The 26,799-nt window shown below is 44.1% G+C and overlaps 1 protein-coding gene across 1 annotated transcript in view; it reads left to right on the forward strand.

The window, feature by feature from the left end:
- kirrel1a (kirre like nephrin family adhesion molecule 1a) overlaps positions 1-26,799 on the forward strand; it is a 53,021-nt gene that overhangs the window by 23,991 nt on the left and 2,231 nt on the right. The window contains exons 3-14 of the mRNA XM_023973126.2: positions 13,228-13,392; positions 13,579-13,736; positions 13,889-14,039; positions 14,325-14,430; positions 14,655-14,803; positions 15,693-15,820; positions 21,188-21,314; positions 22,043-22,143; positions 24,086-24,302; positions 24,714-24,821; positions 25,527-25,654; positions 26,075-26,152. Coding sequence (XP_023828894.1) covers positions 13,228-13,392; positions 13,579-13,736; positions 13,889-14,039; positions 14,325-14,430; positions 14,655-14,803; positions 15,693-15,820; positions 21,188-21,314; positions 22,043-22,143; positions 24,086-24,302; positions 24,714-24,821; positions 25,527-25,654; positions 26,075-26,152 — 1,616 coding nt within the window. The remainder of the gene's footprint in view (positions 1-13,227; positions 13,393-13,578; positions 13,737-13,888; positions 14,040-14,324; positions 14,431-14,654; positions 14,804-15,692; positions 15,821-21,187; positions 21,315-22,042; positions 22,144-24,085; positions 24,303-24,713; positions 24,822-25,526; positions 25,655-26,074; positions 26,153-26,799) is intronic.

Consider the following 26,799-nt stretch of genomic DNA (forward strand, 5'->3'; position numbering starts at 1 on the left):
AATTTTTCATCGGCCGATATCCGGATTATTGGAAGGACCAAAAAAGCCGATCACCGGATTATAATCGGGCCGATTTTTATTTTTATTTATTTGTAATAAGTAAAATTACAACAATAACTAAATGAACCATTATTATTAAACTTAATATAATACATCAATAAAGATCAATTTTAGCCTCAAATAAATAATGAAACGGCGTTTCCAATTTGGTTTAAAATAATGCAAAAACAAAGTGTTGGAGAAGAAAGTAAAATTGCAATATGTCCATGTAAAAAAGCTAAACGTTTAAGTCCTGCTCAGAACAATGAGGAACATATCGAAGAGCTGTGTTCCTTTTAACATGAGTTTCAATATCCAGGTAAGAAGTTAGTTGTAGTTATTATAGGAAAATATAGGACTATTTCTCTCTATAGCGACTTGTATTTCATCATTACCTTTTGCTATTGGATGTTCTTATAGGCAACGTTTAGTATCTGCCAGGCGTAACAGTATAGCTCTCCCTCTCCTCGGCTCTACCTGGCTTCGAACCAGGACACATCGACAACAGCCACCTCGAGGCAGCGTTCCCATGCAGAGCAAGGGGAACAACTCTCAAGTCTCAGAGCGAGTGACGTTTGAAACGCTATTAGCGCCACCCTGCTAACTAGCTAGCCATTTCACATCGGTTACACCAGCCTAACTCGGGAGTTGATAGGCTTGAAGTCATAAACAGCGCAATGCTTGAAGCATTGCGAAGAGCTGCTGGCAAAACGCACGAAAGTGCTGTTTGAATGAATGATAACGAGCTGCTGGTGCCTACCATCGCTCAGTCAGACTGCTCTATCAAATAATAGACTTAATATAACATAATACACTCAGAAATCGAGCCTTAGGTATTATGGTCGAATCCGGAAACTATACATCTCAAACAACAACGTTTATTCTTTCGGTGAAATACGGAACCGTTCTGTATTTTATCTAACGGGTGGATATCCATAAGTCTAAATATTCTGTTACATTGCACAGGGCCCAAACTGTTGCATATACCTGACTCTGCGTGCAATGACGCAAGAGAAGTGACACAATTTACCTGGTTAATATTGCCTGCTAACCTGGATTTCTTTTAGCTCAATATGCAGGTTTAAAAATATATACTTATGTGTATTGATTTTAAGAAAGGCATTGATGTTTATGGTTAGGTACACGTGGAGCAACGACAGTCCTTTTTCGCGAATGCGCACTGCATCGATTATATGCAATGCAGGACACGCTAGATAAACTAGTAATATAATCAACCATGTGTAGTTATAATTAGTGATTAGGATTGATTGATTGTTTTTTATAAGATAAGTTCAATGCTAGCTAGCAACTTACCTTGGCTTCTTACTGCATTCGCGTAACAGGTGGTTAGAGCGTTGGACTAGTTAACATAAGGTTGCAAGATTGAATCCCTGAGCTGACAAGGTAAAAATCTGTCGTTTCTGCCCTGAATAAGGCAGTTACCCACCGTTCTAGGCCGTCATTGAAAATAAGAATGTGTTCTTAACTGACTTGCCTAGTAAATAAAGGTGTAATAAAAAAAAAAATAAAAATAAAATCGGCGTCCAAAATTACCGAAATCCGATTGTTTGAAAACTTGAATTCGGCCCTAATTAATCGGCCATTCCGATTAATGCGGTCGACCTCTAGTTAACAGATTAGATAGCGTATCTAGTGAGCTACGTTGATTTTATCTGAACTGGGTAGGAGCCCTAATTTAGAAGTTTTCGTGGTCATCGCACAGCTTATATTTGGACTAATGGTGGATCACATTGATATTGTCACTTTGGGAGGGTATTTTCTTTAACGTGGTGTGCACAGGGCTCAATTCTAGGACCACTGATCTTTTCTATTTTCTGTGATTGACTTGTAGTAGGCCTATGCTAGATATACAAATGCAGATAGTATCTATCTACATTATGTTTTATGTTCTCTCTTTGGAAAAATGTACGTTCTGTTTCTGTCTGAAGGCTTTTCTATTATGACCGGGACATTATTTATCATGGCTGTGTTTTTCATGATATCAGGCATATTGTAGGCTACCTCCTTAATCACACAAATGCAATCAGGTTGGGTGGGTTAGAGTATGTCCACACGTGAGAAAGAGAAAGATAGGGAGGGAGTTAGAGAGAGAGACTTGGGGTCGTGGGCGGGGGGTTTGAGCAGGCATATGCAGTTGTTAAGAAAGTGAGAGAGATGGGGACCTACAGAGGAAAGCTGGAGGGTTCAGAGAGAGAGAGGGAGGAGAAGTAAGAGAGAGAGGGAACGGGGGAAGAGAGAGAGAGAAATAGCCAAGCTAGAGGGCTGATATTTAATATGATAAATGGGTTGTGACAGTGTGGCTCTAAACCCTCCAACCACTAGAGAAGGAGGACGACCACGGAAATAGACAACAGTATGGCTGGCCTACCGAGTGGCGCAGCATCTAAAGCACTGCATCGCAGTGCAGTCGCCACTACAGACCCGGGTTCGATCCCAGGCTGTGTCACAACCGGCCATTACCGGCGAGTCCCATAGGGCGGCGCACGATTGGCCCAGCGTTAGGTGAGGGTTTGGCCGGGAGGGGCTTTACTTGGGCTCATCGCGACGACCTTGTGGGGGGCCGGACACCTTCAGGCTGACTTCGTCGTCTCAGTTGAACAGTGTTTCCTCCGACACATTGGTAGCTGGCTTCCGGGTTAAGTGGGCAGGTGTTAAGGAGCGCGGTTTGGCGGTCATGTTTCAGATGACGCATGACTCGACCTTCGCCTCTCCCGAGCCCGTTGGGGAGTGGAGCGATGAGACAAGATCGTAATTGGATTGCATTTGATATCACAAAATGGGGAGAAAAAGGGGGTAAAATACAAAAAATAAAATAAATTGAAAGCAGTACGGGAAAAGGACATATACAACATGATGTGTGTATACAGTCATTCAGAGAGAGCGAGAGTGAGAGGGTGAGAAGGGAAGAGAGAGAAACAGCACCAAAAAGTGAGACATAAGTGCGACCTTGATTGTCATTATTACATTTTTTAAGAAGAAAGCGGTATGAAAACATTTCATATACAACATATGTATACATTTAAACAGCTATCCACGTTCAGAGAGCGAGGAGAGAGAGAAACAACACAAATAAATGGGAGAAATGCGACTTGATTGCCATTCTTTCATTGTTTACTAGGACACGTAGCAACAACATTATAGTGTAGACAAGAGAAAGAAAACAAATACCAACTTGAATTCCCTCATCGTTTAATGGCCTTCGTCTGATGAGCTGCTTATTTACTGTGTGTTGTGTACTGTGGAACAAAACCTTTTTCATATTGGACAAGCAGTCACAACACTTCGTCAGATGAATACGGCACAGTTTAATACTGCAGAAAAGAACTGTGGTGGCTCTCAACTGAGAGCTGGAACAGCCCTGTAGAGTAGAGACAATGACATGTACTGTAGTTAGACGCGAGATAGAGAGAGAGATGGAAGAGAAGACAAAGATAGAAAGAGAGGTTTAAGAAAAGGGAAGCCATGAGGGACTGGGAGACGGGGGTAAGACCCAGTGGGTTATATCCTAAGGGTGTGATCTCCCTCTCCTCTCCTCTCCTCTCCTCTCCTCTCCTCCTCCTCTCCTCTCCTCTCTCTCCTCTCCTCTCCTCTCCTCTCCTCTCCTCTCCTCTCTCTCCTCTCCTCTCCTCTCCTCTCTTTCCTCTCTCTCTTTCTCCCTGACTCAGCTCAAGTCTCACAACCTCTCTCTCTCCCTCCATTGTTCAATTATTTTTCTCACTTTTCCCTCAATCCCTTTCCATCTTTCTTTATCTTAATGCACTCCCTCTACATCTCCAACGTGTTATCTTCGTCTTCTGTTGAAGGAGAAAGAGATACGATATCAAACACACCATCTGAAATTGTAGATCATTGTAGATTAAGAAGAATTTAGCTTGTAGGCTGTCTCATCTTACACAAAACTCCAATGAGTGAAATGCTCCTCTTTGGCTTCTACAGTTTATGTATTAATTCTCAGTTTGTGTATAATGACGCTGTATGTATGTACTGTAGCAACAACACAGCTGTGTATGTAACATTAACACATGATGTTTGTAATTCATTTTATGCACTCTTCTCTCTCTCTCTCCATCTCTCTCCCCTCCCTCCTTCTCTTACCCATGGTGGACAGCGCGTTTCTCCCAGGAGCCAGCGGACCAGTCGGTTGTGCGGGGCCAGAGGGTGATTCTGTCCTGTGTTGTGTTTAACTACTCAGGCATTGTGCAGTGGACCAAGGATGGACTGGCCCTGGGCATCGGAGAGGACCTCAGGGTGAGACAGTACAACTCTAACCCGCCCAAGTCAAAACAAACCCAAAGCCCAACACATGAAACCCAGTCTAGTTGCCTTCCTGAAAAAGCCTCTATGTCTGTCTTTCTGTGTCTGTCTCTCTGTTTGTCTATCTGTGTTTGTCTCTCTGTGTCTGTTTCTCTGTGTCTGTTTTCTGTGTTCTGTTTCTCTGTGTCTGTCTCTCTGTGTCTGTCTCTCTGTGTCTGTCCTCTTCTGTGTCTGTCTCTCTGTGTCTGTCTCTCGTGTTTGTCTCTCTGTGTCTGTTTCTCTGTGTCTGTTTTCTCTGTGTCGGTCTCTCTGTGTCGGTCTCTCTGTGTCGGTTTCAACTGTGTCTGTCTCTGTGTATGTCTCTCTGTGTTTGTCTCTCTGTGTTTGTCTCTGTGTCTGTCTCTCTGTGTTGTCTCTCTGTGTTTGTCTCTCTGTGTCTGTCTCTTTCGTTCTCTCTCTCTATGTCTTTCAATCTCAGGCTCTCAATTCAATTCAAAGGGCTTTATTGGCATCGGAAACATATGTTCACTTTGCCAAAGCAGGTGAAATAGATAATAAAATAAACAATCAGAAATGAACAGTAAACATTACCCAAAAGTTTCAAATGAATAGAGACATTTCAAATGTCATATTATGGCTATGTACAGTGTTGTAACGATGTGCAAATAGTTAAAGTACAAAAGGGGAAATAAATGAGTATAAATATGGGTTGTATTTACAATGGTGTTTGTTCTTCACTGGTTGCCCTTTTCTTGTGGAGACATGTCACACATCTTGCTGCTGTGATGGCACACTGTGGTATTTCACCCAATAGATATGGAGTTTATCAAAATTGGATTTGTTTTCAAATTCTTTGTGTGTCTGTGTAATCTGAGGGAAATATGTGTCCTCTAATATGGTCCATACATTTGGCAGGAGGTTAGGAAGTGCAGCTCAGTTTCCACCTCATTTTGTGGGCAGTGTGCACATAGCCTGTCTTCTCTTGAGAGCCAGGTCTGCCTACGGTGGCCTTTCTCAATAGCAAGGCTATGCTCACTGAGTCTGTACATAGTCTAAGCTTTCCTTAATTTTGGGACAGTCACGGTGGTCAGGTATTCTGCCACTGTGTACTCTCTGTTTATGGCCAAATAGCATTCCAGTTTGCTCAGTTTTTTGGTTAATTCTTTTCGATGTGTCAAGTAATTATCTTTTTGTTTTCTGGTGATTTGGTTGGGTCTAATCGTGTTGCTGTTCTGGGGCGCTGTGTGGTCTGTTTGTGTTTGTGAACAGAGCCCCAGGACCAGCTTGCCTAGGGTTCATCTCTTAGGTTTATCTCTATGTACAGTAGGTGACGACTTTGTTATGGAAGGTTTTGGAATCTCTTCCTTTTAGGTGGTTGTAGAATTGAATGGCTCTTTTCTGGATTTGGATAATTAGCGGGTGTCGACCTAATTCTGCTCTGCATGCATTCTTTGATGTGCACAGAGGATGTTTTTGCAGAATTCTGCATGCTGATTTAAAATGTTGTGTTTGTCCCATTTTGTGGATTCTTGGTTGGTGAGCGGACCCCAGACCTCACAACCATAAAGGGCAACGGGTTCTATAACTGATTCAAGTATTTTTTTGCCAGATCCTAATTGGGATGTCGAATTTTATGTTCCTTTTGATGGCAAAGAAGGCCCTTCTTGCCTTGTCTCTCAGATCGTTCACAGCTTTGTGGAAGTTACCTGTGGTGCTGATGTTTAGGCCGAGGTATGTATCGTTTTTTGTGTGCTCTAGGGCAACAGTGTCTAGATGGAATTTGTATTTGTGGTCCTGGCGCTCTCTCTCTCTCTATCGATCCATCTCTCTATACCTATACCTCTGTATTATACACATGAACTACTCATGGTGTGATTTTGGTAACGTACAAGAACTCAAGTCCTTTTGTTCACATAACCTAGAACTACCTCACAATCAAATGTCGACCCCATTACCTCCCTAGAGAACTTTCTTTGGTTAGCGTCACAGCTGTGTATATTCCACCTCAAGACGATACCCCGATGGCTCTCAGGGAACTACACTGGACCTTGTGCAAATTGGAAATTGCCTATCCTGATGCTGTATTTATTATAGCTTGGGACTAAAGCAAATCTAAGGGAAACGCTACCGAAGTTCTATCAACACATCGCCTGCAGTACTCACACTTCAAAAACTCTCTACCATTGTTACTCTCCCTCCCGGGATAGCTACAAGGCCCTCTCCCGCCCTTCCTTCGGCAAATCAGAGCACGACTCCATTTTTGCTTCTCCCTTCCTATAAGCAGAAACTCAAACAGGAAGTATCCATGCTAAGCTCTATTCAGCGCTGGTCTGACCAATCGGAATCCATGCTTCAAGACTGTTTTGATCACGCGGACTAGGATATGTTTCGGGTTGCCTCTGAGAATAACATTGACGTATGCACAGTGACTGAGTTCATCAGGAAGTGTATAGGGGATGTTGTTCCCACTGTGACGATTAAAACCTATCCAAACCCCAAAATGTGGATAGATGGCAGCATTCGTTCAAAACTGAAAGCGCAAACCACCACATTTAACCACGGCAAGGTGACTGGGAATGACGCTAACGGAGTCGATGCAGCCAGCTGGTTTCTTCACGCATCGCGCCGACAGAAACAAACATCTTTCTGGTAAGAAGAGGGGCGGGGGTGTATGCCTTATGAATAACGAGACGTGGTGTGATCATAACAACATACAGGAACTCAAGTCATTCTGTTCACCTGATCTAGAATTCCTCACAATCAACTGTCGACCACATTATCTACCAAGGGAATTCTCTTCGATTATAATCACAGCCGTATATATTCCCCCCCAAGCAGACACATCGATGGCCCTGAATGAACTTTATCTGACTCTTTGTAAACTGGAAACCACACACCCTGAGGCTGCATTCATCGTAGCTGGGGATTTTAACAAGGCTAATCTGAAAACAAAACTCCCTAAATTCTATCAGCATATCGATTGTGCTACCAGGGCTGGTAAAACCTTGGATCATTGTTATACTAACTTCCGCGACGCATATAAGGCTCTCTCCCGCCCTCCTTTCGAAAAAGCTGACCACGACTCCATTTTGTTGCTTCCAGCCTACAAACAGAAACTAAAACAGCAAGCTCCCTCGCTCAGGTCTGTTCAACGCTGGTCTGACCAATCTGATTCCACGCTTCAAGACTGCTTCGATCACGTGGATTGGGATATGTTCCGCATTGCGTCSAACAACAARATTGACGAATACGCTGATTCGGTGAGCGAGTTCATTAGAAAGTGCATTGACGATGTCGTACCCACAGCAACGATTAAAACATTCCCAAACCAGAAACCGTGGATTGARGGCAGCATTCGCGTGAAACTGAAAGCGCGAACCACTGCTTTTAACCAGGGCAAGGTGACCGGAAACATGACCGAATACAAACAGTGTAGCTATTCTCTCCGCAAGGCAATCAAACAAGCTAAGTCCCAGTATAGAGACAAAGTAGAGTCGCAATTCAACAGCTCGGACACAAGAGGTATGTGGCAGGGTCTACAGTCAATCACGGATTACAAAAAGAAAACCAGCCTCGTCGCGGACCAGGATGTCTTGCTCCCAGACAGGCTAAATAACTTTTTTGCTCGCTTTGAGGACAATACAGTGCCACTGACACGGCCCGCTACCAAAACCTGCGGGCTCTCCTTCACTGCAACCGAGGTGAGTAAAACATTTAAACGTGTTAACCCTCGCAAGGCTGCAGGCCCAGACGGCATTCCCAGCCGCGTCCTCAGAGCATGCGCAGACCAGCTGGCTGGTGTGTTTAAGGACATATTCAATCAATCCTTATCCCAGTCTGCTGTTCCCACATGCTTCAAGAGGGCCACCATTGTTCCTGTTCCCAAGAAAGCTAAGGTAACTGAGCTAAACGACTACCGCCCTGTAGCACTCACTTCCGTCATCATGAAGTGCTTTGAGAGACTAGTCAAGGACCATATCACCTGCACCCTACCTGACACCCTAGACCCACTCCAATTTGCTTACCGACCCAATAGGTCCACAGACGACGCAATCGCAACCACAAGCACACTGCCCTAACCCATCTGGACAAGAGGAATACCTATGTGAGAATGCTGTTCATCGATTACAGCTCAGCATTTAACACCATATTAGCCTCCAAACTCGTCATCAAGCTCGAGACCCTGGGTCTCGACCCCGCCCTGTGCAACTGGGTCCTGGACTTCCTGACGGGCCACCCCCAGGTGGTGAGGGTAGGTAACAACATCTCCACCCCGCTGATCCTCAACACCCACAAGGGTGCGTTCTGAGTCCTCTCCTGTACTCCCTGTTCACCCACGACTGCGTGGCCATGCACGCCTCCAACTCAATCATCAAGTTTGCGGACGACACTACAGTGGTAGGCTTGATTACCAACAACGACGAGACGGCCTACAGGGAGGAGGTGAGGGCCCTCGGAGTGTTTGGTGTCAGGAAAATAACCTCACACTCAACGTCAACAAAACAAAGGAGATGATTGTGGACTTCAGGAAACAGCAGAGGGAGCACCCCCCTATCCACATCGACGGGCAGTAGTGGAGAAGGTGGAAAGTTTTAAGTTCCTCGGTGTACACATCACGGACAAACTGAATTGGTCCACCCACACAGACAGCGTTGTGAAGAAGGCGCAGCAGCGCCTCTTCACCTCAGGAGGCTGAAGAAATTCGGCTTGTCACCAAAAGCACTCACAAACTTCTACAGATGCACAATCGAGAGCATCCGTTCGGCTGTATCACCGCCTGGTAAGGCAACTGCTCCGCCCACAACCGTAAGGCTCTCCAGAGGTAGTGAGGTCTGCACAACGCATCACGGGGCAAACTACCTGCCCTCCAGGACACCTACACACCCGATGTCACAGGAAGGCCTAAAGATCATCAAGACAACAACCACCCAGCCACTGCCTGTTCACCCGCATCATCCAGAAGGCGAGGTCAGTACAGGTGCATCAAAGCAGGGACCGAGAGACTGAAAAACAGCTTCTATCTCAAGGCCATCAGACTGTTAAACAGCCACCACTAACATTATGCGCCGCTGCCAACATACTGACTCAACTCCAGCCACTTTAAAATGGGAATTGATGGAAATTATGTAAAAATGTACCACTAGCCACTTTAACAAAGCCACTTAATATAATGTTTACATACCCTACATTACCATCTCATATGTATATGTATATACTGTACTCTATATCATCTACTGCATCTTGCCATCTTTAGTTAATACATGTACACTAGCCACTTTAAACTATGCCACTTTATTTACATACCCTACATACTCATCTCATATGTATATACCTGTACTCTATACCATCTACTGCATCTTGCCTATGCCGTTCTGTAACATCACTCATTCATATATCTTTATGTACATATTCTTTATCCCTTACACTTTGTGTGTATAAGGTAGTAGTTGTGGAATTGTTTAGGTTAGATTACTTGTTGGTTATTACTGCAATTGTCGGAAACTAGAAGCACAAGCATTTCGCTACACTCGCATTAACATCTGCTAACCATGTGTATGTGACAAATCAAATTTGATTTGATTTGATTTGAATGTGATCGAATACAAACAGTCTAGTTATGCCCTCTGTAAGGCAATCAAAGAGGCAAAACATCAGTACAGAGACAAAGTGGAGTCGCAATTCAAAGGCTCAGTCAAGAGACGTACAGTATGTGGCAGGGACTCCAGACAATTACGGATTATATAGGGAAAACCAGCCACATAGCGGACACAGAGTCTTGCTTCCGGACAAGCTTAACATCTTCTTCGCCCGCTTTGAGGATATTACAGTGCCGCCAACAAGGGCCTCTCCCAAGGACTGTGAGCTCTTGTTCTCCGACGTGAGTAAGACATTTAAGCGTGTTAACCCTCTCAATGCTGCCGGCCAGGACTGCATCCCTAGCCGCGTACTCAGAGCATGCGCAGACCAGCTGGCTGGAGTGTTTACGGACATATTCAATCTCTCCCTATCCCAGTCTGCTGTCCCCACTTGCTTCAAGATGTCCACCATTGTCCCTGTACCCAAGAAAGCAAAGGTAACTGAATGAAATTACTAGCACTCACTTCTGTCATGAAGAACTTTGAGAGACTAGTTAAGGATCATATCACCTCCACCTTACTCGACATTCTAGACCCACTTCAATATGCATACCGCCCCAATAGATCCACGGATGATGCAATCGCCATTACACTGCACACTGCCCTATCCCATCTGGGCAAGAGGAATACCTATGTAAGAATGCTGTTCATTGACTACAGCTCAGCCTTTAACACCATAATACCCTCCAAGCTCATCATTAAGCTCGGGGCCCTGGATCTGAACCCCGCCCTGTGCAACTGAGTCCTGGACTTCCTGTTGGGCCGCCCTCATGTGGTGAAAGTAGGCAACAACACCTCCACTACGCTGATCCTGAACACAGGGGCCCCACAAGGGTATGTGCTCAGCCCACTCCTGTACTCCCTGTTTACCTATGACTGTGTGGCCACGCACACCTCCAACTCAATCATCAAGTTTGCAGACGACACAAAAGTGGTAGGCCTGATTACCAACAACGATGAGACAGCCTACAGGGAGGAGGTGAGGGCCCTGGCAGAGTGGTGCCAGAAAAATAACCTCCCCCTCAACGTCAACAAAACGAAGGAGCTGATCGTGGACTTCAGGAAACAGCAGAGGAAGCACCCCCCTATCCACATCAACAGGGCCGCAGTGGAGTAGGTGAAAAGCTTCAAGTTCCTCGGCGTACACATCACTGACAATCTGAAATGGTCCACCCACACAGACAGACAGTGTGGTGAAGAAGGTGGAACAGCGCCTCTTCAACCTCCAGAGGTTGCACCATTGAGAGCATCTTGTCGGGCTGTATCACCACCTGATATGGCAACTGCACCACCCGCAAACGCAGGGCTCTTCAGAGGGTGGTGAGGTCAGTCAAAGGTCACTCTAAAATGTGCAGTTTTGTCACACAACACAATGCCACAGATGTCTCAAGTTTTGAGGGAGCGTGGAATTGTCATGCTGACTGCAGGAATGTCCACCAGAGCTTTTGCCAGATAATGTCATGTTCATTTCTCTACCATAAGCCGCCTCCAACGTAATTTTAGAGAATTCGGCAGTACATCCAACCGGCCTCACAACTGCAGACCATGTGTACCACGCCAGCCCAGGACCTCTACATCCGGCTTCTTCACCTCCTGGATTGTCTGAGACCAGCCACCCGGACAGCTGATGAAACAGGATCATTTCTGCATTAATGCCCTTTTGTGGCTGTGCCTGGCTCCCCAGTGAGTGGACCTGGCTCCCAAGCGGGTGGGCCTATGCCCTCCCAGGCCCACCCACGGCTGCGCCCCTGCCCAGTCATGTGAAATCGAATGAATTTATTTTAATTGACTGATTTTCTTAAATGAACTGTAACTCAGTAAAATTGTTGAAATTGTTGCATGTTGCATTTATATTTTTGTTCAGTGTATATATACTGTATATTTATAATCCGGACCCTGACATTGCTTGCCTTAATATTTCTATATTTCTTAATTCCATTTAGATTTTACTTTTAGATTCGTGTGCATTGTTGTGAATGTTAGATACTACTGCACTGTTGGAGCTAGGAACACAAGTATTTCACAAGCACATCTGCTAAATATGTGTATGCGACCAATAACATGTTATGTTATGATTTAATATTCTCTCTCTCCTACTTGTACAATAAAGGCTTGTTATTCTATCTTTCCTGCCACACTTCTGCCCTCTTTCCTCTCTCTCTTTCTTTGCAGCCTTCTCTCCCTGCTTCATTGCCTGTTCCTCCCTCTCTCCTCTGTTCATGCTCAACCCCTCTATCATTCTTCATTCTCCCTCCCTCTCCCCCCCTCTCTGCCGCTCTCTTCCTCTCCTTCACACTCTCCTTCTCTTTCTTTGCCTCTGCTCTCTCTCAAACCCTCTCATTCTTTCTCTCCCTCCCTCCCTTCCTCTGCTGCTTTCTCCCCTCGTCCCGTTCGTCTGTCCCCTCACCATTCCTCTCTCTCGCTCTCTCTCTCTCCGTCTCTTTTAATCACATTGTTACTGTAATGGTTCAGTGCTTCAAGCCAAAGCTTTTAAATAGAAACATGTGAATGAACACTGGTTCCCTTATACACACGCTCCCTCTCCCTGCCTCTCTCCCTCGCTCTCTCGCCCTCACCCTGCCTCTCCCTCGCTCCCTCTCTCTCCCTCTCCCTGCTTCGCTCCCTCGCTCCTTCTCCATTTTAGTCATTTAGCAGACCCTCTTACCCTTGCTCTCTCCCTCTCCCTTTATCTCTCCCTCGCTCTCTCTCCCTTTCATACGTTTTCGCTCGTTTGACATTTCACATGCTAATACACGCATAGACAACGCACAGACACACATGCAATGCCACATGCAATGCCACGTACAAGGACACACAAGGTTATGGAGGGCAAGCTAATTTGAAGCATACAGTACATGCTACAGTGACAGACAGATTCAGATGGAATTTATGTATAGGACAGAGGACATGAAATCTGCACCAGCATTTCTGTCCGTTTGGAGTCCTCTAAAACGTCGTTGTCATAAATGCATGCATTTCTTCCCTGGCTGGAGAAAGAGAGCATGGCTGCCACCTACTGGGGAGAATGTATGCCACCACTGGAACTGTGAAAGACAGCGAGAGAGAGCGAGTGAGAAAGAGAGAGCGACAGACAGAGAGAGAGATGTGAATATGTGCATGGTTGTGTGCATTTGCATAAGGGATTACGCACAGGTGTTTTTGGCTTGCTAGCATTACATTCAATACATTCCAAACAAGCCTTTCCCTCCCATTTATCATTCAACCAGCCTCCACTGGTTGTCCCTACATGTCTGACTCTCTCTCCCTTCCCCTCCAGCCTGGCCGAGGTACCGTGTGATGCGGGTGCAGGAGCTGGGCCAGTATAACCTGGAGATCATCTCAGCTGAGCTGTCTGATGACTCCCTGTACGAGTGTCAGGCCCCAGACGCTGCGTTACGTTCTAGAAGAGCCAAACTCACTGTCTCAGTAAGATACAGCAAATGTGTGTGTGTGTGTGTGTGTGTACATGTATGTGTGTGTGTGTGTACGTGTGTGTGTGTGGTGGTGTGTGTGTGTGTGTTTGTGTGTGTGTGTGTGTGTGTGTGTGTGTGTGTGTGTGGTGTGTGTGTGTGTGTGTGTGTGTGTGTGGTGTGTGTGTGTGTGCATAACCCCCCTGTCCTGTGTCCAGTCCCTCCAGATGACCCAGTGATCGACGGGGCCCCTGAGGTGCTGTTGAATGCAGGCGACCACTATAACCTGAGTTGTGTGGCCCGTGGGGCCAAGCCCCCTGCCATGATAGAGTGGCAGAAAGATGGGATCCCTGTAGATGGAGCAGTCAGCACCACCGTGAGTCAATAAAAAAGGCATCTACACATACATGCACCTAGTATTACAACACAAACACAGACACACACTCAATCATGTTTTACCTATACTCTTTCTCATCCTTCTATTGGCTGTCTTGTCTTCCTTCTTCTTCTCTCTTCTCTCTCCATCAGGAGGTGCTCCCAGACAGGAAGAGGGTGACGACCCACAGCTTCCTGCCCATCCACCCAGTGGACACAGACACAGGGAGGAACTACAGCTGTGTGGCCAGCAACCTGGCTATCCCCACTGGGAAACACACCACCGTCACCCTCAACGTACACCGTAAGTCACCCTCAACGTACACCGCAGCGACTTGTTCATAACCATCCCTTTAGCTTGACATATATTCACTATTTACTGTACGACTGAATATCTGAGCTTATTTAAGGACAACAGTGTCTAGTGACAACCAGGAAGTACACTTAGATCACTGCCCAGGAACCTTGAGGGGGTTCTCTATTTTTCCGTCGGCTCTCTCTGCTCCCCACCACTCCCTCCTTCTCTTTATAATTTGCTTATTCGCTGATGTATCGGAGTGACTTAGAGATTCCCTGCCCTCTCCCCCAGACCCCCCCATGGTGACCCTGTCCATCGAGCCTCGCTCCGTCTTAGAGGGGGACAGAGTCACCTTCACCTGCGCCGCCTCCGCCAACCCTCCTATCATGGGATACATGTATGTACTGTGTACCTCTGTCGACCTCTATAGATCTGTTAATCTTTCTGTCTATCTATATGTCCACCTGTCTCTCTAGCCGTGCATTAGTCTAGCTGGGTAGTTGTATTTATCTGGGTTTCATGTGTTTTTCGTTGTGAGCAAGGGTTTGGCCAATGCGGGAATCAAACCCACAACTCTGGCAGTACATGTTTATTCATACATTCGTATGTGTTCTTTCTCAGGTGGGCTAAGGGTGGAGTGATCCTGCAGGGGGCCAGAGAGAGTGTGTTCACCACCAAGGCGGACCACTCCTTCTTCACAGAGCCTGTGTCCTGCTCAGTGTTCAACGCTGTGGGTAAAACCAACGTCAGCATCCTGGTCGATGTACACTGTGAGTCTCTGAACCTCCATGGCTGGCAAATACTCTGTCAGGGGTGAAAGTAATGTGGTACGGTCGGGTACGGCGTCCCGGTAAAATAAATAGTGGGGGTACGCCGTATCGGTAAAACATGATCCTATTACTAATTAAAACAAAATTTTAAGGAAACTAGGTTATTACACCATGATTTATCATTAGGCCACCGCATGTCAGAGGCATTAAAAATGAGCGAATGGACTTGAAAGTGGTTGGTATAGCCTTCGCTCCAAAATGCYATGTGGTTCGACGAGAACACTGACGTTTTGCCAAGGCAGAGATGAATGGCCGACACCGAGACGTGGGCGGACAGCAGTGGATGCATAAATTCTGGATGAATGACAATTGCCAAAATGTCATTACTCTTTGTGCTGTTTAACGTAAAAGATGTCTCACCATTCACCACTGTTTGAAGACTGAAATGATGTTGCGAGTGGATGAATGTGCGCGGGTCGCCTACTAAAGGAGCCCTTTGAAGTGATCGTTTGACAATCAGATGAAAACATCATGACTGGTTGTGTTTATGCCACAACAAAAGGTAATACATTTTGAAAGTTACATGACAAACCTTTACGACTAGGCACACAGAGATCCTATTGAATTAATAGGGATTCTATATGTAATTCCATGATTAAGCGCGTGCACACACAGGTTGTCTTTACCGTTAAGAAATGAAATCTACTTTCACCCCTGACTCGATCTCAATCTCCCCTCATACTGTACCCCTATCTCCTAAACCTAATCATCTATACCCTCTCTCTCTTGATCTCTCGCTTTTTCTCTGTAGCAAGTCGGTTTTGTATTGTATTTGAATTTGTTATCTTAGTTGGTTAAGTAAAGGCGAATGTTCTCTCTCTCTTTCCAGTTGGTCCTATCCTGGTAGTGGAGCCTAGGCCAGTGACCGTGGACATAGACTCTGATGTCACTCTGAACTGCAAATGGGCTGGCAACCCTCCTCTCACCCTCACCTGGACCAAGAAGGGCTCCAACATGGTGAGAACCAGCTCGCTCTCTAACTCCTCCACTCTCCTCCTTTTTCTCCCCAATTTTGTGATCTTAAATTGCGATCTTGTCTCATCGCTGCAACTCCCCAACGGGCTTGGGAGAGGCAAAGGACAAGTCATGCGTCCTCCGAAACATGACCTGCCAAACCGTGCTCCTAACACCTGCCCGCTTAACCCAGAAGCCAGACGTACCAATGTGTCGGAGAAAACACTGTTCAACTGCTGATCGAGGTCAGCCTGCAGGTGCCCAGCCTCCCACAAGGAGTCGCTAGAGCGCGATGAGCCAAGTAAAGCCCCCCTGCCACACTATGGGACTCTCGGTCATGGCCGGTTGTGACACAGCCTGGGATCGAACACGGGTCTGTAGGGTCTGGCTTAGGCCGCTGCGCCACTCGGGAGGCCCCACTTTCCACCTTTCTTTTGCTGTATCTGTATCTTCTTTTGCTGTCTGTATCTTTATAGTCTCCCTCTCTCTTCTATCCCTTTGTCTCTCTATTATTTATGCTCCCGTGCTCTGMTCATCTCTCTCTTTCTCTTGGCTTTTTCCTGATTCCCACCGCTTCTCTCCTCCATCTGTCTCTCTCACTTCTTCACTTTTCTGTCTCTATATTATTCTAATTTCAATTCCTTCAGTGTCCATTTCTTTCTCCCATCCTAATCCCTTTCTATCTTTTTATAGTCCCCCTCTCTATTTTATCCCGTCCTTCTTCACCTCTGCCTGTTTTTTGCGCAMGTTGACGTTTATTGTCATGAATCTTGTCTTGGAGGCAGAACTGAGGGATTTCCGCAAGTTGGGCCAGCTGCAAAGTAAAACAATTCTATATTGTAAAATTCATAGCGGGAAAATGCGCTTTTTGGTTTTGCTTTAAAGTTAAGGTTAGGCTAGCCTCGTCCCGAAACAGGCTTCCCGTAAACGGGGAGACTGGGGAAGTTCCATGGAGGAAATCAGCTAAAGCGGTGTCGAAAACCCGGTGTAAATCAGTGAAGCCGCGCAACACGCCATACCAATCCAATGCCTTGTTTGGGCYGAGCTCCAAAGGTGCTCCCCAGATTAGCGCCGTAGGGGCGACAGCGCGTGACGACAAAACATTTAAACAAACAAACACAACATTTTAGAACGTTTGCAGAACTCTGGTTTTCACAGCATTTCAATGTTATWTTGAGATGAGCTAAAGCTGCAGCAAAAGGGGAGAAATTGTCTACAATACTGACCATATCAATATTTTTTATTTTGACGTTTCTGAAGTGATATTTGTCTGTAAAGGCTAGCATAAGGGACAAGACGTAGCTAGCCACAATGAGGTTCGTTTTTTGGAAAAGTCAGCTAACCTTGTAAGCTACCTAGATATAACTAACTTCTCTGACGATTATAAAGCCAACAAAATGTTCATAAAAACAACATATTATTGACCTAAAAGGTTAGCCCAGTCGCTAGTTTATGCAGGGTCAGTGATACATAGAGCAACCATGTACCGTCTATCTATGGGGAAAACTGCAATCAATTTGCAAGCAACATTGCTAAAATGAAAGAAATAAAATGCCATCATACTGTAGGTCTATGGCTGCACTGGRGATGCCTGCCATGTGATAAGCTGCCAAATGGATTCACATAGCTGATATACTGAGAGATAGACAATCAAATAAAACAGATTGGAGCTCTTTCAACTAGACAAAAAGGAAATGTTCATTTGAGTAGGCAACACAGAAACAGAGACATTAGAGACAGAACCCCTCTGTATTGCAGGATTTTGATAATATGATTAACCTTTGATTGCAGTGGGCTAAATCAGGGTCACACAGCGTGATTCTTGGTAGTCTTAAACAAATCTACGTTGAAACAAAAGTATACACCTCACACACATGGCTATGGGCTTTTAAAAAAGGAGACACCTGTATCATGTCAGATATAGAGTTGAAATCTATTACATTTTGAGTTTGCATCCCAATATTCCACTTGATATACTGTACATCACAGAAGACTGAAATATAACAAAACTGATTTCAGTTGTTTAAAGACTTTTATTTCATATGATTAATTGTGAAATTATTACAAATATTAATATCATTCCACCCATGATGACAAAGAGGGCACTTTTGTTAATTGACTGCAGGAAAGGGCAACTTAACATTGACACTAGTTAATTTAGAAAATGTTGTTTAACAATTAAAACAAGTTTAAACACTTCACTTCAAAGAATCAACACTTCAACATGTACAAATAAGATAACTCGTATGTAAAGATTAGGCATSTTAGTCTAAACAACAATAGATAATTGAGTAGTAACAAGTATTTTATAWTTACTAAAGCATGATTTCAGGTGAACACAAAAACACCATTCCACCTATAGATACCTTGCTCCACTGATCCTTGATCTACTGGGRGAGCAGACTTCTATTCCAGCCCAGAATCAGGTGGGTTATTGCTGGGCTGTAACAGAACCCTGCTCACCCAGCAGACCTCCAGCAGGGTTGGCCTGCTCCAATTGTAATAGGTTTATACATTGTGTGTGATGTTTAACTGTATTTTTMAATACAACATTTTCCAACATAGGTAGGCCTACACATACAGTGCCTTTGGAAAGTATTCAGACTTTGACTTTTTCCACATGTTGTTACATTACAGCCTTATTGTAAAATATATATATTTTTTTTTACTCAGGAATCTACACACAATACCCCATAATGACAAAGCGAAAACAGTTTTTTAGAAATTTTTGCAAATGTATAAAAAATTCATGAACAGAAATAGCTTATTTACATAATTATTCAGACCCTTTGCTGTGAGATTGAAATTGAACTCAGGTGCATCSTGTTTCCATTGATCATCCTTGAGATGTTTGAACAACTTGATTGGAGTCCACCTGTGGTAAATTCAATTGATTGGACATGATTTGGAAAGGCACACACCCATCTATATAATGCCCCACAGTTGACAGTGCACGTCAGAGCAAAGACCAAGCCATGAGGTCGAAGGAATTGTCCGTAGAGCTCCGAGACAGGATTGTGTCGAGTCACAGATCTGAGAAAGGGTACCAAAAAATGTCTACGGCATTGAAGGTCCCCAAGAACACAGTGGCCTCCATCATTCTTKAATGGAAGAAGTTTGAAACCACCAAGACTATTCCTAGAGKTGGCCGCACAGCCAAACATGAATCYATGGTCAATCTGACACAGCTCTAGAGTTCCTCTGTGGAGATGGGAGAACCTTCCAGAAGGACAACCATCTCTGCAGCACTCCACCAATCAGGCCTTTATGGTAGAGTGGCCAGATAGAAGCCACTCCTTAGTAAAATGCACATGACAGCCTGCTTGGAGTTTGCCAAAAGGCACCTGAAGGACACCAGACCATGAGAAACAAGATTCTCTGGTGTGATGAAACCTAGGTTGAACTCTTTGGCCTGAATGCCAAGCGTCACGTCTGGAGGAAACCTGGCACCATCCCTACGGTGAAGCATGGTGGTGGCAGCATCATGCTGTGGGGATGTTTTTCAGCAGCAAGTACTGGGAGACTAGTCAGGATCGATGGCAAAGATGAATGGAGCAAAGTACAAAGAGATCCTTGATGAAAACCTGCTCCAGAGTGCTCAGGACCTCAGACTGGGGTGAAGGTTCACCTTCCAACAGGACAACGACCCTAAGCACACAGCCAAGATATCGCAGGAGTGGCTTCGGGACAAGTCTCTGAATGTCCTTGAGTGGCCCAGTCAAAGCCCTAACTTGAATCCGATCGAACATCTCTGGAGATCTGCAGAGAAGAATAGAAGAAACTCTCCAAAATACAGGTGTGCCAAGCTTGTAGTATCATACCCAAGATGACTCGATGCTGTAATCGCTGCCAAAGGTGCTTCAACAAAGTGCTGAGTTAAGGGTCTGAATACTTATGTAAATGTGATATTTCATTTTGTTTAAAAATATATATATATACTGTATATATATATTAGCAAAAATCCCAACCTGTTTTTCCTTTGTCATTACAGGGTAGATTGATGAGGTAAAAAAACAAACAATTTCATCAATTTTACAATAAGGCTGTAACAAAATGTTGAACAAGTCAAGGGGTCTGAATACTATCCGAAGGCACTGTATAATCCACGGCATGTAGGATATACCCTTAGTCTCTTAGGAGTTTCATTGGGATCTTTCTCTTCATCTACAAACAGGCTTTCAAAGCTTCARGAGGATAGAAAACATCACAAAGYAACAGGATTCATGATACTCAAATTTGACAGCACTAAATATTATGTTGCTATTATCTCCCTGTCCTCAAAGTTTAACCCTCTGGGGACTGGAACCGGGGAGAATCTTTTCACAATGTCCTCTCATAAAGTTACCTGCACTATCCAGTAGTCTACACTCTCCCTTTAATGACAGCTGGTGCTGCAATTTCARCCTCTTCCGTGGCTGTTATCTACAAATGCATTTMGATTTTTAATTTAGAATAATTACATCAAGATTGCTAATTATAGGAAGTTAGCTAGCTGATGACATTGCATTCACTAAACTTAACAGTGTGTAATGTAAGCTAGCAAGCATCTCAGTTGAGTTGGCCTAGTGTAGCTAGCTAGCTAATATTATGTTGTTTTTCTTTTACATTTACATTTTTTTATTTGCATACTTGAATAGGTCCTGGCACTGCCTCCGTTTCTGGGGGTCCTTACAAAAACAAAATAATTATATTTTCAGTGGTAGTAAAGCGCAGCCAGCAGCCATGTGGATGAATGGAAACAACGAAAAATCTGTCACCAGAGCGGTTTAGAACGTGCTGTGAGTGACGTTTAACTTTACCAGCATAGTCCAATTTCAATAAATATAAWTCACACACTGTCAGCCGCACTTGATAACTTGAAAACTAGCACTTAAAGCTAGCATGGGCAACAACAACCACTACCCGGACGGAACACAGTGACGCACATAACACACAGCYCCCCTTCTATGGGCGTGTGGGGGGGAAGATTCTTGAAAAGTAACATCCAATCAAAAAGTGTTTGCAATACAAAATTCAGACCTCCAAGGGGGGTGTGACAACAATGTGATTTTGTAGGTATGGCAACACAAGATTAGGGTTCGGTATTAAGGTTAGCAGTGTAGTTAAGGTTAGGGTTAGGTTTGACTTTGTGGCTGTGCCAGCTAGTAACCACTCTGCAGAGCTGCCTCCAGTACGTGAGTCATCCCAATAAATGCCAACCTGCGTTMTTATCTCTCATTTCTTCTTTCTCAAGTCTTCCTCTTTTATTATATTTTGCCCCTGAAGGAAAGTAGAATGATGTCAGGCCACATCATCGCACTCCCCTTTTCTTTTGTTAATCTCTTTCTCTCTGCTTGTCCCTGATTCCCTCTCTCTCTCCATCCCTTACAGGTTCTTAGTAATAACAACCAGCTGTTCCTGAAGTCAGTGAGCCAGGCGGACGCTGGGCAGTACGTGTGTAAGGCCATCGTCCCCAGGATCGGAGTGGGAGAGACAGAGGTCACTCTCACTGTCAACGGTACGTAACACCAAAGGTCACACACAACAGAACCCTTTCAGAAAAAAGGGTTCCACATGGAACCCAAAAGGTTTCGTCAAAGGGTTCAAAGAACCCTTTTAGGTTCTAGATATAAACTTTTTTTCTAAGAGTCTAGATAATAAGTACTATTAAGCAATAAGGCCAGAGAGGGGTGTGGTATATGGCCAATATACCACGGCTAAGGGCTGTTCTTATGCACAACGCAACACGGAGCCTGTCTCTTATACACATCTAGATGTGTATAAGAGACAGGTGTAAGGCCATCGTCCCCAGGATCGGAGTGGGAGAGACAGAGGTCACTCTCACTGTCAACGGTACGTAACACCAAAGGTCACACACAACAGAACCCTTTCAGAAAAAAGGGTTCCACATGGAACCCAAAAGGTTTCGTCAAAGGGTTCAAAGAACCCTTTTAGGTTCTAGATATAAACTTTTTTTCTAAGAGTCTAGATAATAAGTACTATTAAGCAATAAGGCCAGAGAGGGGTGTGGTATATGGCCAATATACCACAAACCCCCGAGGTGCCTTTTTGCCATTATTAACTGGTTACCAATGTAATTAGACTAGTAAAAATAAGTGTTTTGTCATACCTGTGGTCTGATATACCACAGCTGACAACCAATCAGCATTCAGGGGCTCGAACCACCCAGTTTATAATATGGAATATCCACTTCCTCACACTTTCTCTCTCTTTCTTTCTATCCAGGTCCCCCCATCATCTCCAGTGAGCCTGTTCAGTATGCAGTGAGGGGGGAGAGAGGAGAGGTCAAGTGCTACATCGCCAGCACACCTCCACCGGACAAGATTGTAAGTGGACAGTGGATACTGTACAAACTCTACTGCAAGCTTCTACATGACCACATTACCACCTATACATTATCGTCATCATGAGACTGACATAGTCAACACTCTAGCAGCTTTTATGTCTTGTGACGGCCATCAAAATCTTTCAGAATTGTCCTGAGATCCACCATGTAAACAAACCCAATGTTTCTAGTTGGGGACACTTCTATCGCCTTCACTCCACTTGTGAAGACACAGACAGTGACAGTGTCTGTGTCTGAAATGGTACCCTAGTCCCTACATAGTGTACCATATGGGCCCTGGTCAAAAGTAGTGCACTGTATAGGGAATAGGATGCCATTTTGGATGCAGTCAGTGTGTAGTTGGTCTCGTCCTCCTCTCCTCTCTAAACCTTGTGAGTTTAATTCTCTTTGACGCACCGGGGTGCGTTTCTAATGCAGGGACAGAAAAATAGTTATAAAATATGAAGGACAGGAACGGCAGGAACAGTTGTCCCTGCAAATTCCTCTGCCAGAGTTTCTCGTTTTTCAGAATGAATGGTAGATTACGGGAACATGTGGCCTTATGCAATTTCAAATAGTCGCTCATACTTCAGTGGGAATAATAGCTTTTAGTGGCTTGGAAGTTGAGGAAGTGTGTAGGATTCTTACCAACTCTAAAACCACTACATGTAACTCTAAAGTCCAGGAATAGAGCGATATAGCTGCTTGGAACAGTTGCTGCTGGTAGTGTGTGAATCTCATAATGTGGGCGTTGTAAGTGTGTGTGAATGTTTTGGAATGTATGTGCTTGTTTGTTTACTTTAGTGTGTGTGTGTCTTTGTGTATACTGTACAAATGTGTACACAGTGGCAGAACTTGCCATCGTTTTGTTTAATAATACATAATATCTCTGTTATCTTGCCTTCTTCTTCTTTGACTTGAGGTCCTCATCCGATGTGCGCTATTTAGAGGCTGTGACCATCTCTGGTTGTGACAAACGGAGCGGATTCTTTTTTCTTCCTCTGAATTTTGCTCTAGCTTTTGAACTGTTAGGTCTATAAGCTATTATGACACCATTCCTGAAAGCTTAGACTCGTTCTGTTTCCCTGTACGACACTCACAAGCTGCGCAGGCCATGTTAGAAGGGACTGTGACAAAACCTCAATTGAAAACAATGCATGTGTTTTTTCTACACACACAATTTATTACTTGAGGAACTTTCCTCAAGTGATCCATTTCACTCACTTTGTGATGCCAATTAAAATTGTTACACCTTTCCCATGTTTAAGTAATTTGACATATTTTCTTATTAGCTTCATGAACATAGAAACTTGATTGCAGTTTGTATCTGTGCTAGATTGGTTAAAAAGGCCATACAATAACTAAATGTATTGGTATTTTCCCGAAGACAATGTCAGATATAGATATTGGCCCAGAATTGCCACATCAGTGCAACCTTAACTAACTAAAACCAGATATAAAGTATGTAGAAATTATAATGGACCTATGGCCTATATTTATTTAAAAAACTGCCCTTTTTTCTGGCCTGCTAATTGCTTTTGATGAACAAATCGTTCGGGGAAAAAATCTGTACGGATCTCCGTTTAATTCTGAAAACCCGATGTGGCCCTCAAGACAAAATTATTGCCCACCCCTGTTCTACATGGTGATGCAAAGACCTTTACTATTGAAGGGTATTTCAAGTCTTTTCAGTTCACCTAAAAGAGCCGGCTCCGAACAGCTCTTCGTTCAGTAGCCATGATTTTGTTTAATAGACTCGGGGGGGCCTCTATCTGGGGCCTCCAAATCACTTAGTCCACCCCTGTGTGTATATTCCTCCATATGTGCATATGCACATCTATGCTTATATGTGTTTGTACATAATGCATGTGTGTGTCAGAGCACATGCAGTATAGTATATATGTGTGTGTTAATGTGCGCCTGCTTGCCTGCCTGTGTTTCAGGTGTGGGCATGGAAGGAGAACGTATGGGAGAAGGAGAAGGGGACTCTGTTGGAGAGGTACACGGTGGAGCAGAGTAAACCTCTGTCTGAGGGAGGGGCTGTCCTCTCCACCCTCACCATCAACAACGTCATGGAGGCCGACTTCTTGTCCACCTACAACTGTACCGCCTGGAACTCCTTCGGACCCGGGACCATGATCATCACCCTGGAAGAGACCGGTATGCCCAGAGACGAACAACAACAACAACAACACCGTTATATTCAGCAGCATTATATTCATACTCGTAACTTGATGCGACCAGACATCCCTCCTCAAAAACAACAACAACAATAACCAGCATATATTCATGCCTGCTCTATTATAATGTTTTAGCTGAATCGACATGTTGTATAAACAGCTAACTGAACCCTATTGCATTGACCTCTCTCCCTCTATCCTTCTCTCTCTCTCTATTTCTCTCTCTCTCTCTATTTCTCTATTTCTCTCTCTGTTTCTCTCTGTCTTTCTCCCTCTATCTCTCTCCTCCCTCTCAATCTCCCTCTCTCTGTCTCTTTTCCCTCTCTCTCTCGCGGTCTCTCTCCTCCTCTATCTCTCTTCCCTCTCTCTCTCTCTCTGTTCCCCCTCTCAGAGGAGGTACCAGTGGGTATAATAGCAGGAGGGACTGTTGGCTGCACCATCCTGCTATTCCTGTGTTTACTAGTCCTGGTGCTCATCTTCTACCGACAGCGCAAAGGCAGTAAGTGATAACTTCATCTAGGAAAAATCAAACGTATACACCTGTAAAATACAGTAGCAATCACATACATCTGTAAAATACAGTAGAAAGCACATACAACACCTGTAAAATACAGTAGCAAACACATACAACACCTGTAAAATACAGTAGCAAACACATACAACACCTGTAAAATACAGTAGCAAACACAATACAACACCTGTAAAATACAGTAGCAAACACATACAACACCTGTAAAATACAGTAGCAAACACATACAACACCTGTAAAATACAGTAGCAAACACAAACACCTGTAAAATACAGTAGCAAACACAAACACCTGTAAAATACAGTAGCAAACATACAAAACCTGTAAAATACAGTAGCAAACACATATTTCAGATACCAATGCATTGAAAACATCATACAGTATACACCTGAACTTCCTCAGAATGCAATATATTATTCACATGTTTACACTTGCATACATATACTTAAACATATAAAGTACATAAACATACACATACTGTATCTAAATCAATATACCCTGACATATATCCAGCAGTATTCAACTGTGTGCTGTGCTGTTTTGCATTTATGGATACATTAAAATGCACATATACATACTCATTTATACACATACTGTACATACATCACTATACCCTGACATACGTATATCCAGCAGTATTCAACTGTGTGCTGTGCTGTCGTGTTGTGCTTCCAGGTCGTCGTGGGGTCACGCTGGGTAAGCCAGACATCAAGGTAGAGACAATAAACAAGGAGACCCACAGTCTGGAGGAGGACTCCGGCAGCGTTTCCACGGCATCACGCATGGTCAAGGCCATGTACTCGGTGAGTCGCCATCACAACGCTACAGCAGGTTGCCTTGAACTTTGCTTCCTTTGGTTTATGTTACCCAAGTTTCCCATCAGGCGATCACTAAAGTTTTTTTCAATAATTCCAACGACGCCTAAACTCTGAAGCTATTACCTTACAACTAACCACTTAACAGAAATGCAACAAAAAAACATTTCTGTCATATCAACTTTTGCTGTTCTATCTTTTCAATCACAATACTCAGAATTTTTAACACTTAAAGATGACCCTTTCCAACTTAAAATACGATCTGTCACTTTCTCTTCCTTCCCTCTTCTTTTTTTTTTATTATTCGGTCCCCCACTTATGTTGGATTCCTCCCCTCCTTTGTTGTTTTTTCATTGTTTGATGGTTTAGATTCTGCCCTCTTCTGTGTCCTTTTCTCCCTCCTCTCAGCCCTTTAAAGACGATATAGAACTCAAGCAGGACCTGCGTAGCGATACGCTAGACACTCGCCAGGAGTACGACCTGAAGGTGAGATTATTTTACACACATACAGTGCCTTCAGAAAGTATTCATACACCTTGACGTAATCCACATTTTGTTGTGTTACAGCCTGAATTCAAAATGGATTCAATAAAAAAAAGTTTGTTTTTTAAAAACATTTTTGAAAGTTTCTTGAAAATGAAATACAACATCCCTGAGTGAGTACTTTGTAGAAGCACATTTGGCGGCGATTACAGCTTTGAGTCATCTTGGGTAGGTCTGTATCAGCTTTGCACATCTGGATTTGGGGATATCTCCCATTCTTCTGTGCAGATTTTTATCAAGCTCTGTTAAGTTAGATGGGGAGCAGCAGTGAACAGCAATCTTCAAGTTTTCCCACAGATTTTCAATAGGATTCAAGTCTGGGCTTAGGCTGGGCCACTCAATGACTTTTAAATTCTTGTTCTGAAGCCATTCAAGCGTTGCTTTGGCTATATGCTTGGGGTTATTGTTGGAACATAAATCTTCATCCCAGTCTAAGGTCGTTTGCACTCTGAAGCAGGTTCTCATTAAGGATTTGCCAGTATTTGGCTTCATTGTTCCCTCTATCCTTACCAGTCTCTCAGTCCCTGCTGCTGAAAAGCCTCCCCATAGCATGATGCTGCCACCACCATGCTTCACAGTAGGGATGGTGT

Source organism: Salvelinus sp. IW2-2015, linkage group LG3 (genome assembly GCF_002910315.2).
Source record: "Salvelinus sp. IW2-2015 linkage group LG3, ASM291031v2, whole genome shotgun sequence".
Classification (NCBI taxonomy): domain Eukaryota; kingdom Metazoa; phylum Chordata; class Actinopteri; order Salmoniformes; family Salmonidae; genus Salvelinus; species Salvelinus sp. IW2-2015.